Here is a 13,766-nt window from a genome sequence, read left to right as displayed (position 1 = left end):
TGAACATAAAAAAGGCAGCCTACAGCTTTAAATTACAAAAAATAAAAATGACATTTTTGCTGTATTTTTAAATAAAATACAAATCAAATATTGCACTTGTAAAAACATCTTACCAAATTCTGAATACAAATTTAACTAAGCCTGTATAAAGAAAGGGTAACATCTGACTTCACGTTGACTTTAGGACAGTGGAGACATTTTACATTAAAGCATTTGGAGGACAAACAGTCTCTGCTCTGCTGCCTGCTGTAAAAGACCCTGAGTTGAGTATCATTCATACCATGTCCTGTGGTTTCTTTTTTACTTAACTTAGCTTCTAAAATACTTTTTTCTCCAACACATCCAAATGCCCCCAGTATGTCCCTTTAACCCTGGACCCCTCCAGGACCACCAAATTTAATAAAGACTCCTTTAACTGTCTTAGAACAGCATGGCAGTGTTGAATTGAATTAGCCCTTTATTTTTGCCCTTCAGCTGTGGTTACTGTGTAAATCACACTCACAGGCTCTAGCCACGGACTGTCACGGTAGATGTAATTTCCTGCATACGGCGCCTTATGTACTTTTCACACTGTTCATTCCTCACAGTCCACTCCATCAGAAATTATTCAAGCTCTCACACACCCATTTACACACACAAGCACCCATACACACGTCTTACTCTCCAGCCTTTGCACCAGACTCTTGTTTGTGACGGCCTCCTCTGGGCGGTGCTGCAGAGCCTCCAGAGGGACGTATAGTACAGTGCTGCCCAGCAGTTTAAATCTGCTGTCTGTGGAAAAAAAACACAAAAAAAAAACAATAGGTGGACATCAGTAATCCGATCAGTGAAAGTCATCCATACCAGCAACACCAAGTACAGCGCGTCTTCACATCCATCACGTCACTCGTCATTCTTACTGCTACACACAGCAAATCCATCTCACATTATAATGCTTTGCATATTGGTGAAATAAATCAACATGAGTGCATAAAAGAGAAACAGAATAAAAGTTTACTGCTACGCTTTTATGCCCGTGTGGCACATGTCGGCCATCAAAAATGGTTTTTATGACTGCTGTTTGTTTTCTTTGTGGCTTATACAGTATCTGCTGCTCCTTCCAAGCTGGACATCAAAACGATGCTTGCTGCAACCACTTTAACAGGCTTTTAAAGAGTGAAAGGCAGATAAAAAGATAATAGAGGTCTGTCACATTAAATATTTGGAAGGAGAAGTCTGATGGAAGGAGACAGAAGAAAGAGCGAGATACAAAATGTGCGTAGTGTATTGAGAGATGAAAAGATTAAAAGGAACAAGGCCAATGTGTACAAGTTTGACTAGCTGCTTCATTCTGTGACGGCAGTTATGAGACATAGAAATAAAGAGTGGAGGAACACAATGACAGCATTCGATTGGCCTTTACAAGGAGAACAAAGACAAGCAAACGGGATACACCAGAGGGAAAATAATGAGACATCAAAAAAAAAAAAAAAAGGCGGGAAGTGAATGAGTCAGCTGGCTGAGAAGCGAAAAAATGCACATGTGTGTGTATTTGTGTGTCTAATCCTATAGAGTGTGTGCCGTTTTTGTGTAGGAGTGGATATACTGTGTCTATATTTATTTAATACAAATTTCAAGCCAAATTCTTCAGCATTGGTAGATGAGGGAGAGAGACGAATTGGCAAGGTTTTACCTCACAGAGAAAGAATGAACTGAGCCTGTGCTGTTATTTTTGGAAATGGCATGGCTAACATCAATACCTGTGGATTTTACTCACTTCTTTCATTTTTAACCTGAAATTCCTCTAAATACACCACTTAACCAACTAAATACACCACTCAAGAGCACTTGAAATGTGGTGACTTCACTGTTATTTGTTAGCTTAATTAAAACAGATCCAAGGCAAATGTGCGGTATGGCATTTTAAACATCTTTCCATACATCTCCATAGGTTTGTATATTCTTGGCACCAAGTCTTAGAGCCTCAAACACAGAATTATGTGCTAAAAGAGGAGAATCAAAAGGCGAGCTGTTAAAATTGTCGAACGGCTTTCTGATTACCTGGGAGCACTGCGCCAGTGCCTTTCCCAGTGTAAGAAGGGCCTGTGATTGGTGGCTGTGTTATTTCTGTTTAGTCAGAGTCGTGCTGCTCTGGGTGATGTGGGTGTGCTGATTGGACTGATGAGCATAATAATTGAACCATCATGGTGCTCCACTGTGCCAGGTGATTACCTCTGAATGGCTGACGGCGGAGAAGCTCAGTAAGATCGCAAAAAAAACATCACAAAAGCACTGATTTTGAATCAGCTATGCCTGTTAAGCCGATGGAGAGCAAATCAAAATACAAAATGAGAATCTGATCTCAGGTCAGTAGTGCTTAGGCTTAGCCTAATGTAAAGAAACATATATGAAGAAAGCTGCTGACTGCAAAATGGAAAAGAAAGATCAATAACATAAAAGTGAATTGAAATAGAAAGTGGTAGTAAAACAGAGGTCAGTGCACTTCAGTGAGCATGCAAAAAATAAAAGCACCCATGCTGAAAAAGAAAATTCTGTGCAAAAGGTGTTACAAAGTTTCTTCTGAAAGAGTTTGAGATATTAATCAAAGACTCCTTATTGTACATGTACTGTAAAAAAAAGTAAAGATTTTTCTGTAAATAAAGATTACTGGAATATGTTTTATAAGAAAATATTATTTCAGGGATTTTACTTAAAAATGTTGAGTTTAATAAAAAATTTTAATTCAGTTTTAAGTAAGTTTCTCTTCATAATTATTAGTACAAATTTTTTCTCCCCAATGTATACAGTTTTAAAATAGCCAAGACACCCTTAATTGCCCTTTTTTCAACTGTTATTAATGCATGTTACTTCTTGCTATGCCAATTGTAAAGTCAAGACAAATAAAATATAAGTGTATACAGGAGGTTACTGCTACCGTCTGAGGAGGGCCCACACAAGATGGCGCTGTGACTGTCTGTCATTACCTGTAAGTTTGCTGAGGAAGCGGTGCAATTCTACAGAGTAGTTGTTCTTGGCGGTCTCTGGCCAGGCAGTGCTGAGGGTGACCTGAGGGGTGTGAACGCCATTCATCAGCCTGAGGAGACCTTCTATGGCCCCTCCTCTTACAGAACCAAACTGCACCGAGCTCCTAAAAGTCTCCTCTGTGATTATACTGTCCTCTGCCCGAATGAAGTAGGACATGTGCTCAACCACCTGGGGGGAGTGAGAGAGAGAGAGAGAGAGAGAGAGAGAGAGAGAGAGAGAGAGAGAGAGAGTGTGATGGAAGATGGATAAGTGAGAAAGAGAAGATGTTGGTAATTCATATTTTTGAGTGCTAATTGATCACCAGAGGTCATCACACACAGTTTAACAATGAGATCTTTGGTATCCTGGCAAGTCACCAGATGCATTAGAAATGAACACGATGCATGAAGAATAAATTTACTAAGAAACCTCTGCATGTTCCTTCATTAAATTGAAGCTCAAAATATCATTATAAAAACAAGCACGCTCAACCCCTGAATAATCTTCACAGTCTTTATGAGATTGTGACACAAAAGACTCTGAATTGGGACGTTAAATGTCATTTCTCAAAATAGAGCTGCAGCATACCTGAGCTGGTATGGCGTAGTCCACACGTAGGCCGGTGAAAGGGTCATGGTAGACAATGAGAAGCCTGACAGAAGAGTCTGAGATGAATTTATCCAAGGCTCGCTCACTTTCCTCTGTCCAGGATTCCTTTGATACACCACTCAATACTAAACGCTGTTTAAATGCTTCTCTCTGGTGGAAATAAAGATCAGTTTAATTTTATTTTTTAAGTCATTTAATTAATAATAATAATAAAAAAGACTCTTAAGGCACAATAACGATAAAGATAACTATAAAGATAACAATATTACCATCCACACCAGCAAACAATATTGTCTGTTTATTCAAAGCGCAAGCTTGTGAGAACAGGATAGATTCTGATTGGCTGTCAATGTTTGTTTCATTCATCAGCTGGAAAAAATCTTCTGAAAATGATTCCAACGATATCATTTGTCTGTGCCTTTGTCATTGTAGTTGTGGTGTGGATGTTGCTATTCTTTAATGTTGAGAATTTTTTTAGAACTGTATCTTTATCATTAACTTTAGTAGTTATCATGCTTGGTATAAACAAGCCTTTATACTCACCAAAAATCCATTTATTTGAGAAAAAGAAAACTACATTATTTATATTTACATCATTACTTCTTTTTTTATATGGCATGATCCTACTTTTTTGTCACCGATACACTGTTATGTGGCACTCATGTGGCAGAGCTTATGCGATGAGAGTTTGAGCTGATTTAAATTAACAGACTGGCCAAACTGGATGAAACATGATATGGCGTAACATCAAATTACATGGTGAGACAGTATTTTGCATGTCAAACTGGATGAAAAACTTGCATCAAAAACCCCCATCATCCTCTCAAAAGTTGCATGGCCTAACACATTACACTAATAATTAGTTTTATCTCTGTGCTAAAAGGACCACATAACTACCATAAACATATTGATATTTGTCTAAAGGGCTAATGTCAGTGAATGTGCATTACTATAACAAATGTCATTACAACCAGCTCACCAGCTGCTTTTTCTACAGGGTCTCCCAGCAGGGGCGGACACACTGAGCCACTGCATGTAAATGCCATTGCCTTTTTCCAGCCAGAGGGCTGTAATTAATTCTATTAACCTCATTGATGAAAGGACAGAGATGCTGTAAGTTCACTGGCTGGCTCTGCCCACTCGCCCCTCACTTTCTCAGTCATTTCTTCCTCCCGTGCTATTTGCATCAGCCATCATTTGTGACCAGGGGTTATCTATCTTGTTTAAGCCAAAGACCTCGTCATGCGTATGCATGAGCCTGTAACGGAAATTACAGTTCAACAATATGCTTCTCTTCTTCCTCTATTTTGAAGACCACTGGGTGGAATATAACGACGTTTCTCGCACTAACTTGCTGCCGTCCTCTAGATTTGTATGATCGATGATGAGGTCTAAGACGTGAACGGGGCCCAAACAAGACCTTTAAGCCCACAGAGCATGTGGAGAGCGGATGAAATATTCACTCACATCATTAGAAGAACTCAATAACGCCGATATGAAAGCACTGATTAGTAAGCCAGGACCGCAGGCGCGAGACTCAAGCGAGGGAAAAATTATAAATTGCAGATTATAATCAGATAAGAATCCCAATCATTGTGAGGTGATTTATCAGTGTCTGTGCCTAAAGGCTGGTAATTTAGCATGTATGAGTGAATTACCAGCCGTTTCGTGTAGGAATCTACTTCCTCTGCTGAAACATCCACCTCTGAGACAGGCTTCTCTTTCTCAACTGTGAAAAAAACATGCACACAAGAACATAATGCAAAGAATAATTCAAACAACCAGCTCGGTTCAGATTAGAAAACATTTTGCACCACAGTTTAGGCCTAGCTGACCTTTAGTGAAAAGAGCGGAAAATTAATATTATGGTTATTCTGCAATAACTTTGTTCTACATGGTGCCCAAAAACACAACCGATCAAGAGAAGAATAAGTAAAAACACATCAAGCGAAAAGTACCGGAATGCCAAAATATGAATACAAAAAAGAAGTGTGAGTAACTGCAATGGTCACAGATGCACAGGTTCTACAATTAGATTATGGTAGAACTAATCCATTTTCACCTCCTTCCCTACTGAAAGCCCCTTTGCACTCCTTGTTGGCTTGGCAAAAAATAAAAGTTGCAAGTAGAAAAAAGGAAAATAAGTGTAAGTGCATTAGGTGCTTGTGTTGAGTGGCAGTAAAGGAGCTTTCTGTCACAGTTTTCAATATTTAATAACTCCAAACCACTATATTGTTATTCCGGTACCATTTTTAATACATAATGACGTCAAATCCAATGCATTTTTTAGCATAATGTAAATAACTGGCAAATCAGAGGACTGCTTGTACAGTATTTAAAAGTGGGAGGCAAAGACTAACAACACTAAGCAGCTTGTTTCTGTTTCATACCTGCAACCTCTGGCACTTCAAGAGTAACGTCACTGGGGACCGGAGTGGAGGATATGTGTTTGCTCTTGGAGTGACCTTTCCCTAAATCGGACTGCATTGACATGCTGGAAGATGAGCGGGCAGGCTGGGGGGTCCCTGGGTCAGCCATCCTGTGAGACTGATACCTCTGTGGGCGCACTTACTTTTCAGTAAGAGTAAGGCAAAAATATAGTCAGTTTTAAAATAACCACTCTGGGTTTGCTAAAATAGGTATGTTTTTGAAGGATTATGTGAGACCAAAGGCTGGAATTATGACTGCTGAATTTCAGATATCACAGGAATAAATTAAATTTTAAAATAAAATAAAATACAGTGAGCACATATAGATTTGATAGTTGGAAAGGTTCAGTTGCAATATGTGCTCAACATCCTAATGATGTCTCATCAGTTGTCTGTTTCCCCAGATGCAAGTTTTGGTCAAGTAAATAAAAGCAATGAAAAACAGAGGCAGAAGCAAGCAGGCATTTTGAACATCAGAGAAGAAAAAGAACCTTTTAGCACAAGCGTGCTACCAAGTCTCCAAGCACCACAATATTGCATTCTCTCATAGTCTCTTCCTAGACAGACGATATGGATAAATCTGCCTCGCTGGATCTGCCTCAGTCAGGAAGCGAGAGCAAAAATATCTAGCTCATAAACTATTTATCTTTTCCAAGCTGATGTCTCTCCCTCCATTTCCACATTTAGTTGTCAACACCAGCAGACCCTCCTTCTTTATTGAAGCTTTGATTCAGTTCCCAACTTGTCAGTTTTGTTGAGTGCTGTATGTAATAAAGCAGACAGTTTGGAGGCAATACAAAAGGATGAAAAGGTAAGACAGGGAGCCTGTGAGTAATGGAAAACATTTAAAACTGCGAATCCCGTCAGATCAGATGAAATTTGGAAGGCGGCAGGTGAGTTTGATCAGTTAAAATAAGTCTGTGAGCCACACTGCATCAGACGAAATGACAAAGCCAAGACTGTGGGAGGCAACAGTCTGATTATAAAGGACGTCAGAACTTTAGGCTCTTTATTGAAAACAATTATAAGCTTCCAAAGATCCAAATCTGATCCTGTGAGATTATTATCTTTCTTCGTTCTTCATTTAGGGATTGATGTCGACCGATAGGGTTATTTTTTTTATCAATTAGGCTGTTAAAAAAGTTAAATTGCACTAGTTCTCCTGAAACATGTTCAAAGTAACACATCAAATCGCCAAATAAGTACGTAATTTAAGGTTAATACGTCACGTTACAGCTAAATTCAACAACCGTCTGTTTTGAAAACAACCGGCAACAGACGAGTCTGAGCTGAGTTTTAAATAAACAAGCAAAATATCACGCTCACCTCTGAAATACTTCCTCTGACAGCGTCTTCTACCGTGTGAAGTTAAATATAGCACTATATAAATAACCAAAAATGCTTAAAGTCAAAGTTTTCAAACAGTTTCGAGCAGCAAACACCACAACCTGCTGCTCGCGGTAACTGTGGACGCGTCTCCATGGAAACGGCGAGTGAGGCTGGCTTTTCAACAGTACTTGTGCGCATGTCATTGACGCTGTAAATGAACACACAAAACATCGGTTGCAAATATTAAAAAACGCTGTTAGACAACTATTTTGGTGGGAATAAGAAAAACATTTGTGTTCGGTTGGTCAGAAAACGCAACGTGAGGGAAGATTTGCGGTTTTCTTTTGACTGACAGCGTTCGCCATCACGTTTCACCTTCAGCAGATGTGCGTTAAATAAAAATCTACTGGAATATGGCAGTATGTTTATATATTATGTTAGCTTATAATACTCCAATGTCACACACGGCCTTGTCTCCAGAGAGACATGATTATTATTCTTTCTCCAGCACTAATGACACAGTAGTGCCTTACTGAATTCAAAGTAGCTCAAGGATGCATTAAACTTCAGAAATATAGAATATGGTTGAAAAAAAGAGATGCTGATTGTAGCTACTGTTTAGTTAGTAAAAGATAAAAGGGCCATTTTAAGCTGAAGGTCTATTTAATAAAATTCAGCAGTATGCTTTGAACTCCTTTCCACAAGTAACTGGAAAACATCCGGAGGCATCATGAATGGCTGAATGCACTGATATAGACACACACACACACACACACACACACACACACACACACACACACACACACACACACACATATATATATATATATATATATATATATATATATATATATATATATATATATATATATATATATGAATAGAACCCAAAACAACCTTTGCTTTGTGGATTTATCAAAGTTCATGCACTGCCCCACACATCTTTTAAAACCCAAAATATTTGTTTGGCATTTTTTTTTATCTTTTATCTTACCACTCTTAAAATGGCTCTGAGTGCAAATGGACAAGCTGTAGGATTTGTACAAGTCATCTGACCCCTGGGAGCCGATCTGTGAGCCTCCATTCACTCTAGCTATGTAAGTACAACAACTCAGATGGTGCACAAATCCCCAGATGCCATTTTCATTGCCTTTTTTCTGCATCAAAATGGTGAGGAGCAGGACTTTGACAAAAGGCAGCAATGGGAGTTGAAGTTCATGGCTGGGGTCTATAATCTTTTATTTAAAAATGGGAGATTAAAGATTAAACCCTTTAAACCTATTGGATGAAGAAGGTGCACTTTTGGTCTCTGATAATGTCACTTGCCCTCATTCAGCCTCCACCCATAATGCATTCCACTTTTTGATTATAGACACAGACACACACATAGACATACACTCCCTACATTTCTCTTTCTCACCCAAGCACACTCCACTGAGATATTTGGCTTGACAGAGCCCCTCCGAGAATCTGAGTGCAAGTCAAACAAAATTTCCACACTGGGACCTAAAATGCTCCCCGTAATGCTATGGAAAACAACTTTGCATTGCTCCCTGGATTGTCTTCTGTAGTATATTAAATTATGAGCTAATGCACCTTTTGCACAAAAAATATCATCCTCTTGAGTGAAAAAGAAAAATAGGTCTGAAATAATAAATGGGAGGCAAAAGAGGTATGATAATTTGCTGAATATGAATTTAAAAGCAACAGATTTTAGTGGTTGCTATTATGGACAACCAAGAGTAATAAGAGAGAGAGAGAGAGAGAGCTGCAGGGATGACATTTTTCTCAGACAAAACCTAGAAACGAGTAAGCATTTTTGCCCTTCTTCACCGTCCCAAAGTTTTGTTTTGCTTTTTAAACAAGTTTTGGTTTAAATAATTGTCAAAACTCAATTCCTGGAGGGCCGGAAGCCTGCAGAGTTTAGATGCAGCCCCGATCCAGCTAATCAAGTCCTCCAGATTTAATTGAACACTGCATAGTATGTGTGTTGGAGCAGGGTTGGAACTAAACTCTGCAGGGCTCCGGCCCTCCAGGAACTAAGTTTGACACCCCTGATTTGAATGCTTGAAATATGGTCTATGGTTAACATAAGCTTAAGATATTTTGATGTTTAATTGTATGACACCTTATACAACTTTACGATTCTCCTGAAAATGAGTGGGCACTAACAAGTTACTAAATCGGACTACAAAGTTTTTAAGTTTTATTTTCTGAGTTGTCGTCAACAAAAAAAATAAATACTCATACTCATGCTCATACTCACTAGTTTCCTTCCAAAGCCTCGTGTTTCCAATCTTGCTATTGAAACTCAAACTTTCAGGGATTTCTTTTTATTATTCAAAGAGTTTTTGAAAGTTTATTTAGTCATACGGCCTTGGTATAGTTTGCTTGTAGCCTGCATTTAGACTATTACTGCATCTAGTGAATGCATTTAGGATTCAAAATTCATAAAAGTGTTCATTGGTGAAGATTACCATGATAACAAAATGGTGCGGTCACATTTTCTGTTGCTCAGCAAAATTTTGCAAGTAAAATACAAATCGCAATTGGAGTCATTCCTATACGAATCCACTCAATCAGGAGTTTTGAGTACCAAAGTGACCAATAGAAAGTTGCTTGGTTTGAAAATGAGTTCTGAAATTGAAACATTGTTATGCGATGGACATAAAACAAAGAATCTCTTTTTGCCATCAAATTTTCACTAATATTGCTAATGTATCCGCATCGTAAAAAGCTATTTGTTGGTCAAATAGCATATTTTCGGTAATAATCAAAAAACAAACGGAAAAATCCATTACTGTTGGCTTTTGTTGAGGAAAACAGGGTGATGCTAACTTCAAGGTTAGCCTACAAAATACATCACTGTAGCACTCTATATGTAGAGGTGAGTAGGTCTCAGCAGGAGACAAGCCATACAATGGATCTGAATGAATTTGACTGGAATAGAATGTGAGCACGAATCAGCGGTGAAGCTAATGAGAACTTGAGCAAAAATAATGTGCTCTCGTTGCACAGCCTCAGGCCTCAGAGTCTCCGAGACAGCAGCACAGCACGCTTTATGTTCACAACGCACATGATATATGAAGACCATACATCGAAACGGACGGACGCGCTCACACACGCTTGCGGAAACATGCTCACATGCAGGGTTCTGTTTCACACACGCTTATAAAAGTCAAGAGGGTTATGAAAGCCTTATGTCATCGCCAGAACACAACATCTGGGTCCCTCTAAAAGTTTTAGAAGTTGCAAATGAATAATGACATTCTTCTGGTGGTTTTTCGGGAGGGATAATTACGTAACTCATTTTTTAACATCGTCACATATTGTGTTCGGCGTTCACAGGGCACTCCGAGGCCTTGTAGAAGCGGTAGCAGCCGGCAGCGACGCGCACGTTTTGACATTATGCATTCATCACAAACAGGGCCAAACATCTGATGTTCCTTATGTGGACAAATGCACAATGCATTTACACTTTTTTTCCATCTGAAAGAATCCATCTATGCCCTTTCATAACCCCCTTTTACCCGCAAACACAGTCGGTCTGTAAAAATAATAGCCCTCTAAAAATATGTGTTTCCAGTGCTGGGGAACCAAAGCATTCTGAGGTAATCAAATAAAACTGCCCTCAAAGCTTTTAATAAAACATGGCCATGTAGGGACACTCTTTTTTTAAGATTAATGGCAGCAAGGGGATTCTCTTTTTTTTCCACTCGTTCCTTTTATTTCTCAATAATTCATTTGCGAAGGGACGAAACTAACAGTTTGTGTTTATGTGCAATATTGGCTGGAAGAACCGTCGCTGAGAGGATGAGAAATCAGAAGGGCCACCGCACATTTTCCAGCGGCCCTTAATTAGCGTCTGCGCTTAAAAGGCCTGACGGTTCCAATATCACAGCTACTTTTAATCTCTGGCCCAGTCGCTCATGTAATTATCGGACAGGGGTTGGATAAGGATACAGTGCTTTGGCCATTTTTATAACACAGTTATTCTGTTTCGTTTTATGTTTCTTTGAGAGGTTTCCACTCTGGAGAATTTAAATGAATAAAGCGCTCCGTAAAATGGAAGCTGATTAATACGCTCATTGAAACATTAAAAGCCTTATAGCCTTGTAAACCCGCCCTGCAAACAGCTTTATTGGCTTAAGATATTACATTTTTACTTGCTGTGCTTATTTATTTATTTAATTTTTTGGACACACTAAGTATATTGAACGCGCAGCACTATAACCCAAAGCCATATTACAAGCACTTCCACAAAACACTACTTTACAGTACAGTAATTTTTCCCCAGTCATGCACAACTGAGCTTTCCCTTCTACCAAAGCAGGAGCAATAAAAAGTCAACAAACGCTAAGTCCTATAAGGTGCAAAATAAACATGTAAATTCTTAATTTATGGCATGATTTGTACACCGTTTAACTGGTATGAAGCGGTACGGCCGTGGCCTTCATTGATTGGGGCAGGCATTAAAAGATTAAAAGGTTTATCATCTGTCTGGTTGTTGATGGCAGTCTCGAGTCATTAGTGCCATTAGCATTAAGCCTACCCCATCAATAACAGCCCGGGTGAGTGATCCGGCTCCCCGAGAGAGTGATCCCGGGGCGGGGACAGCGCAGCCAGCTTAGCCCTTGCTCTTCTGGAGTCCCTGATCTGCTTGGGTAAGTCTGTATTGGAAGATGAGTCAGCTACAGTGGGAGAAATTAAGAGAGAGACGAGGTGAAGCAGGAGAGAGAGAAAGAGAACAGGGACCTTCCTCTGCCAGAGACGAGGTTAGATGTCATCTTTCAGAGGAATGAGTGAAGATATATACTGTAAACTTAAAAAACGTGGCACCTGCAGCTATGACTGTATGTAGCGTACCTACCATAAGCTCATCGACTGACTTGAGAAAGATTTTAGGAAAAGGTTCACCTAAACATGCTATCCATGATGTGATTTCCTCATCATCACAACAGTTTTGGAGAAATTTAGCATCGCACCACTTGTTCACCCAAGGATAAAAACATCAGAAGCCACAGTCCATCAATTAATGTCTACTGAAGTGATAAAGTGTGGGGTTTTAAATTATTGTGAAGTTTTTATCAGCTGTTTGAACTCTCACTCTGATGGCACCCAATCACTACAGATTTGGAGAAATTTACAAAACTAAATTTCTCCAAATGTGTTCCAATAACAAAGAAACACTGTTACATCTTTTATGGCCTGAGGGTCAAAAAAAAACATTTTGGGGTGAACCATTCCTATAATTATGAAATAATTATTTTGAGTCTGTTCGTTCTTTTCTGAACTGGCCAAACAGGTTTGTGAAACGGTCTGAATTTATTTGCATTAATTTGGACTGCTCTCTCTTAGAATTATCTGAAGCGATGTCTCAGTCACTTACTTGAGAACAAGCAGTGCTGGATGAACTGGATATTCACCTATGATTGAAACAAAAAGCTACTTTTGGATAGGTGACTTTGAGGAAAATTTAGCTGTCATGTGAATAAGCAGTCATTTGCTTCAAAAGTGCTTTTATGTTCAATTGCACAGTTGTTTTCCTATATGAACATCTAGATGGGTGACTTTTTCATTGCTTTTTCCATTTTCATGTTGTCTTAAAAGGTTTAAAATGCATTTTGCTGAGGTGTACTGTTGCTCTCATTGATCGTTTGGTCTGAGTAGTCTAAAGAAAACAACTCTCCAAGTTGGATTTTGAACATTAGCATAAACTTCTTAGTGTTTTGCAAAAATTCACCTCAGATGAAATCCTGCAGGCATCCCTGGTGTTTACATGTTGACAGCGGATGGAGTCACTTTACGTTGCAGTGCGAGAGTGTGTGGTGTGTCTGTAGCGGTATCTGTGCATCAGCATGTGTTCACTCGGCTGTCACCATGGTGGTTTTTCTTACAGTAACAGTGGGGAATGAGTTGTGTCAGTGTGTCGATATGAGTGTAGTTGACACCCACCACACTGACTCCAGAGCTTCCCACTGACGATCTCATCGCAGTGCATGTCTATCACGGTGAGTGTTGCTGTCAGTCAGTGTCTCTGCTGTGAAGAGCTTGCAGACATGGAAACATATGTACTAGTGTATTTCTAACTGACCACGAACACTTCACATTGGGTCATTTAAATGCAACTACATCATTAGGCCCACACAAAATCTGTGCACTGATTGGAATAGGATTTTGGACCAGCAAGATTTCACAGTGTAAGGATAAGGATACACAATATTTTAATACTGATAAGCCAATCATTGTTTATTATTATGGCCAAAAACTGATAAATGGCATTGATAAAAACTTTAAAATTGAGTCAAACAAAAAACTAAAATATAAAACGAATACAAAAAATTAAAACGAAAAAGAGATTCGTTTTTTTTCATTTTGAGATTCAAAAAAAAATAT

The 13,766-nt window shown here is 39.0% G+C and overlaps 1 protein-coding gene across 1 annotated transcript in view; it reads right to left on the bottom strand.

Moving 5' to 3' along the window:
* Positions 1–6,171, bottom strand: part of LOC122347903 (dynein axonemal heavy chain 2-like) — a 32,634-nt gene extending 26,463 nt beyond the window's left edge. The window contains exons 1-5 of the mRNA XM_043243160.1: positions 6,003–6,171; positions 5,234–5,341; positions 3,592–3,704; positions 2,964–3,192; positions 661–771 (exon numbers count right to left, since the gene is read on the bottom strand). Coding sequence (XP_043099095.1) covers positions 661–771; positions 2,964–3,192; positions 3,592–3,704; positions 5,234–5,341; positions 6,003–6,150 — 709 coding nt within the window. The 5' untranslated portion in view covers positions 6,151–6,171. The remainder of the gene's footprint in view (positions 1–660; positions 772–2,963; positions 3,193–3,591; positions 3,705–5,233; positions 5,342–6,002) is intronic.
* Positions 6,172–13,766: the final 7,595 nt, after the last annotated feature.

This window comes from Puntigrus tetrazona, chromosome 7, assembly GCF_018831695.1.
Source record: "Puntigrus tetrazona isolate hp1 chromosome 7, ASM1883169v1, whole genome shotgun sequence".
Taxonomy (NCBI): Eukaryota; Metazoa; Chordata; class Actinopteri; order Cypriniformes; family Cyprinidae; genus Puntigrus; species Puntigrus tetrazona.
This window is presented reverse-complemented; position numbering and strand designations above follow the sequence as displayed.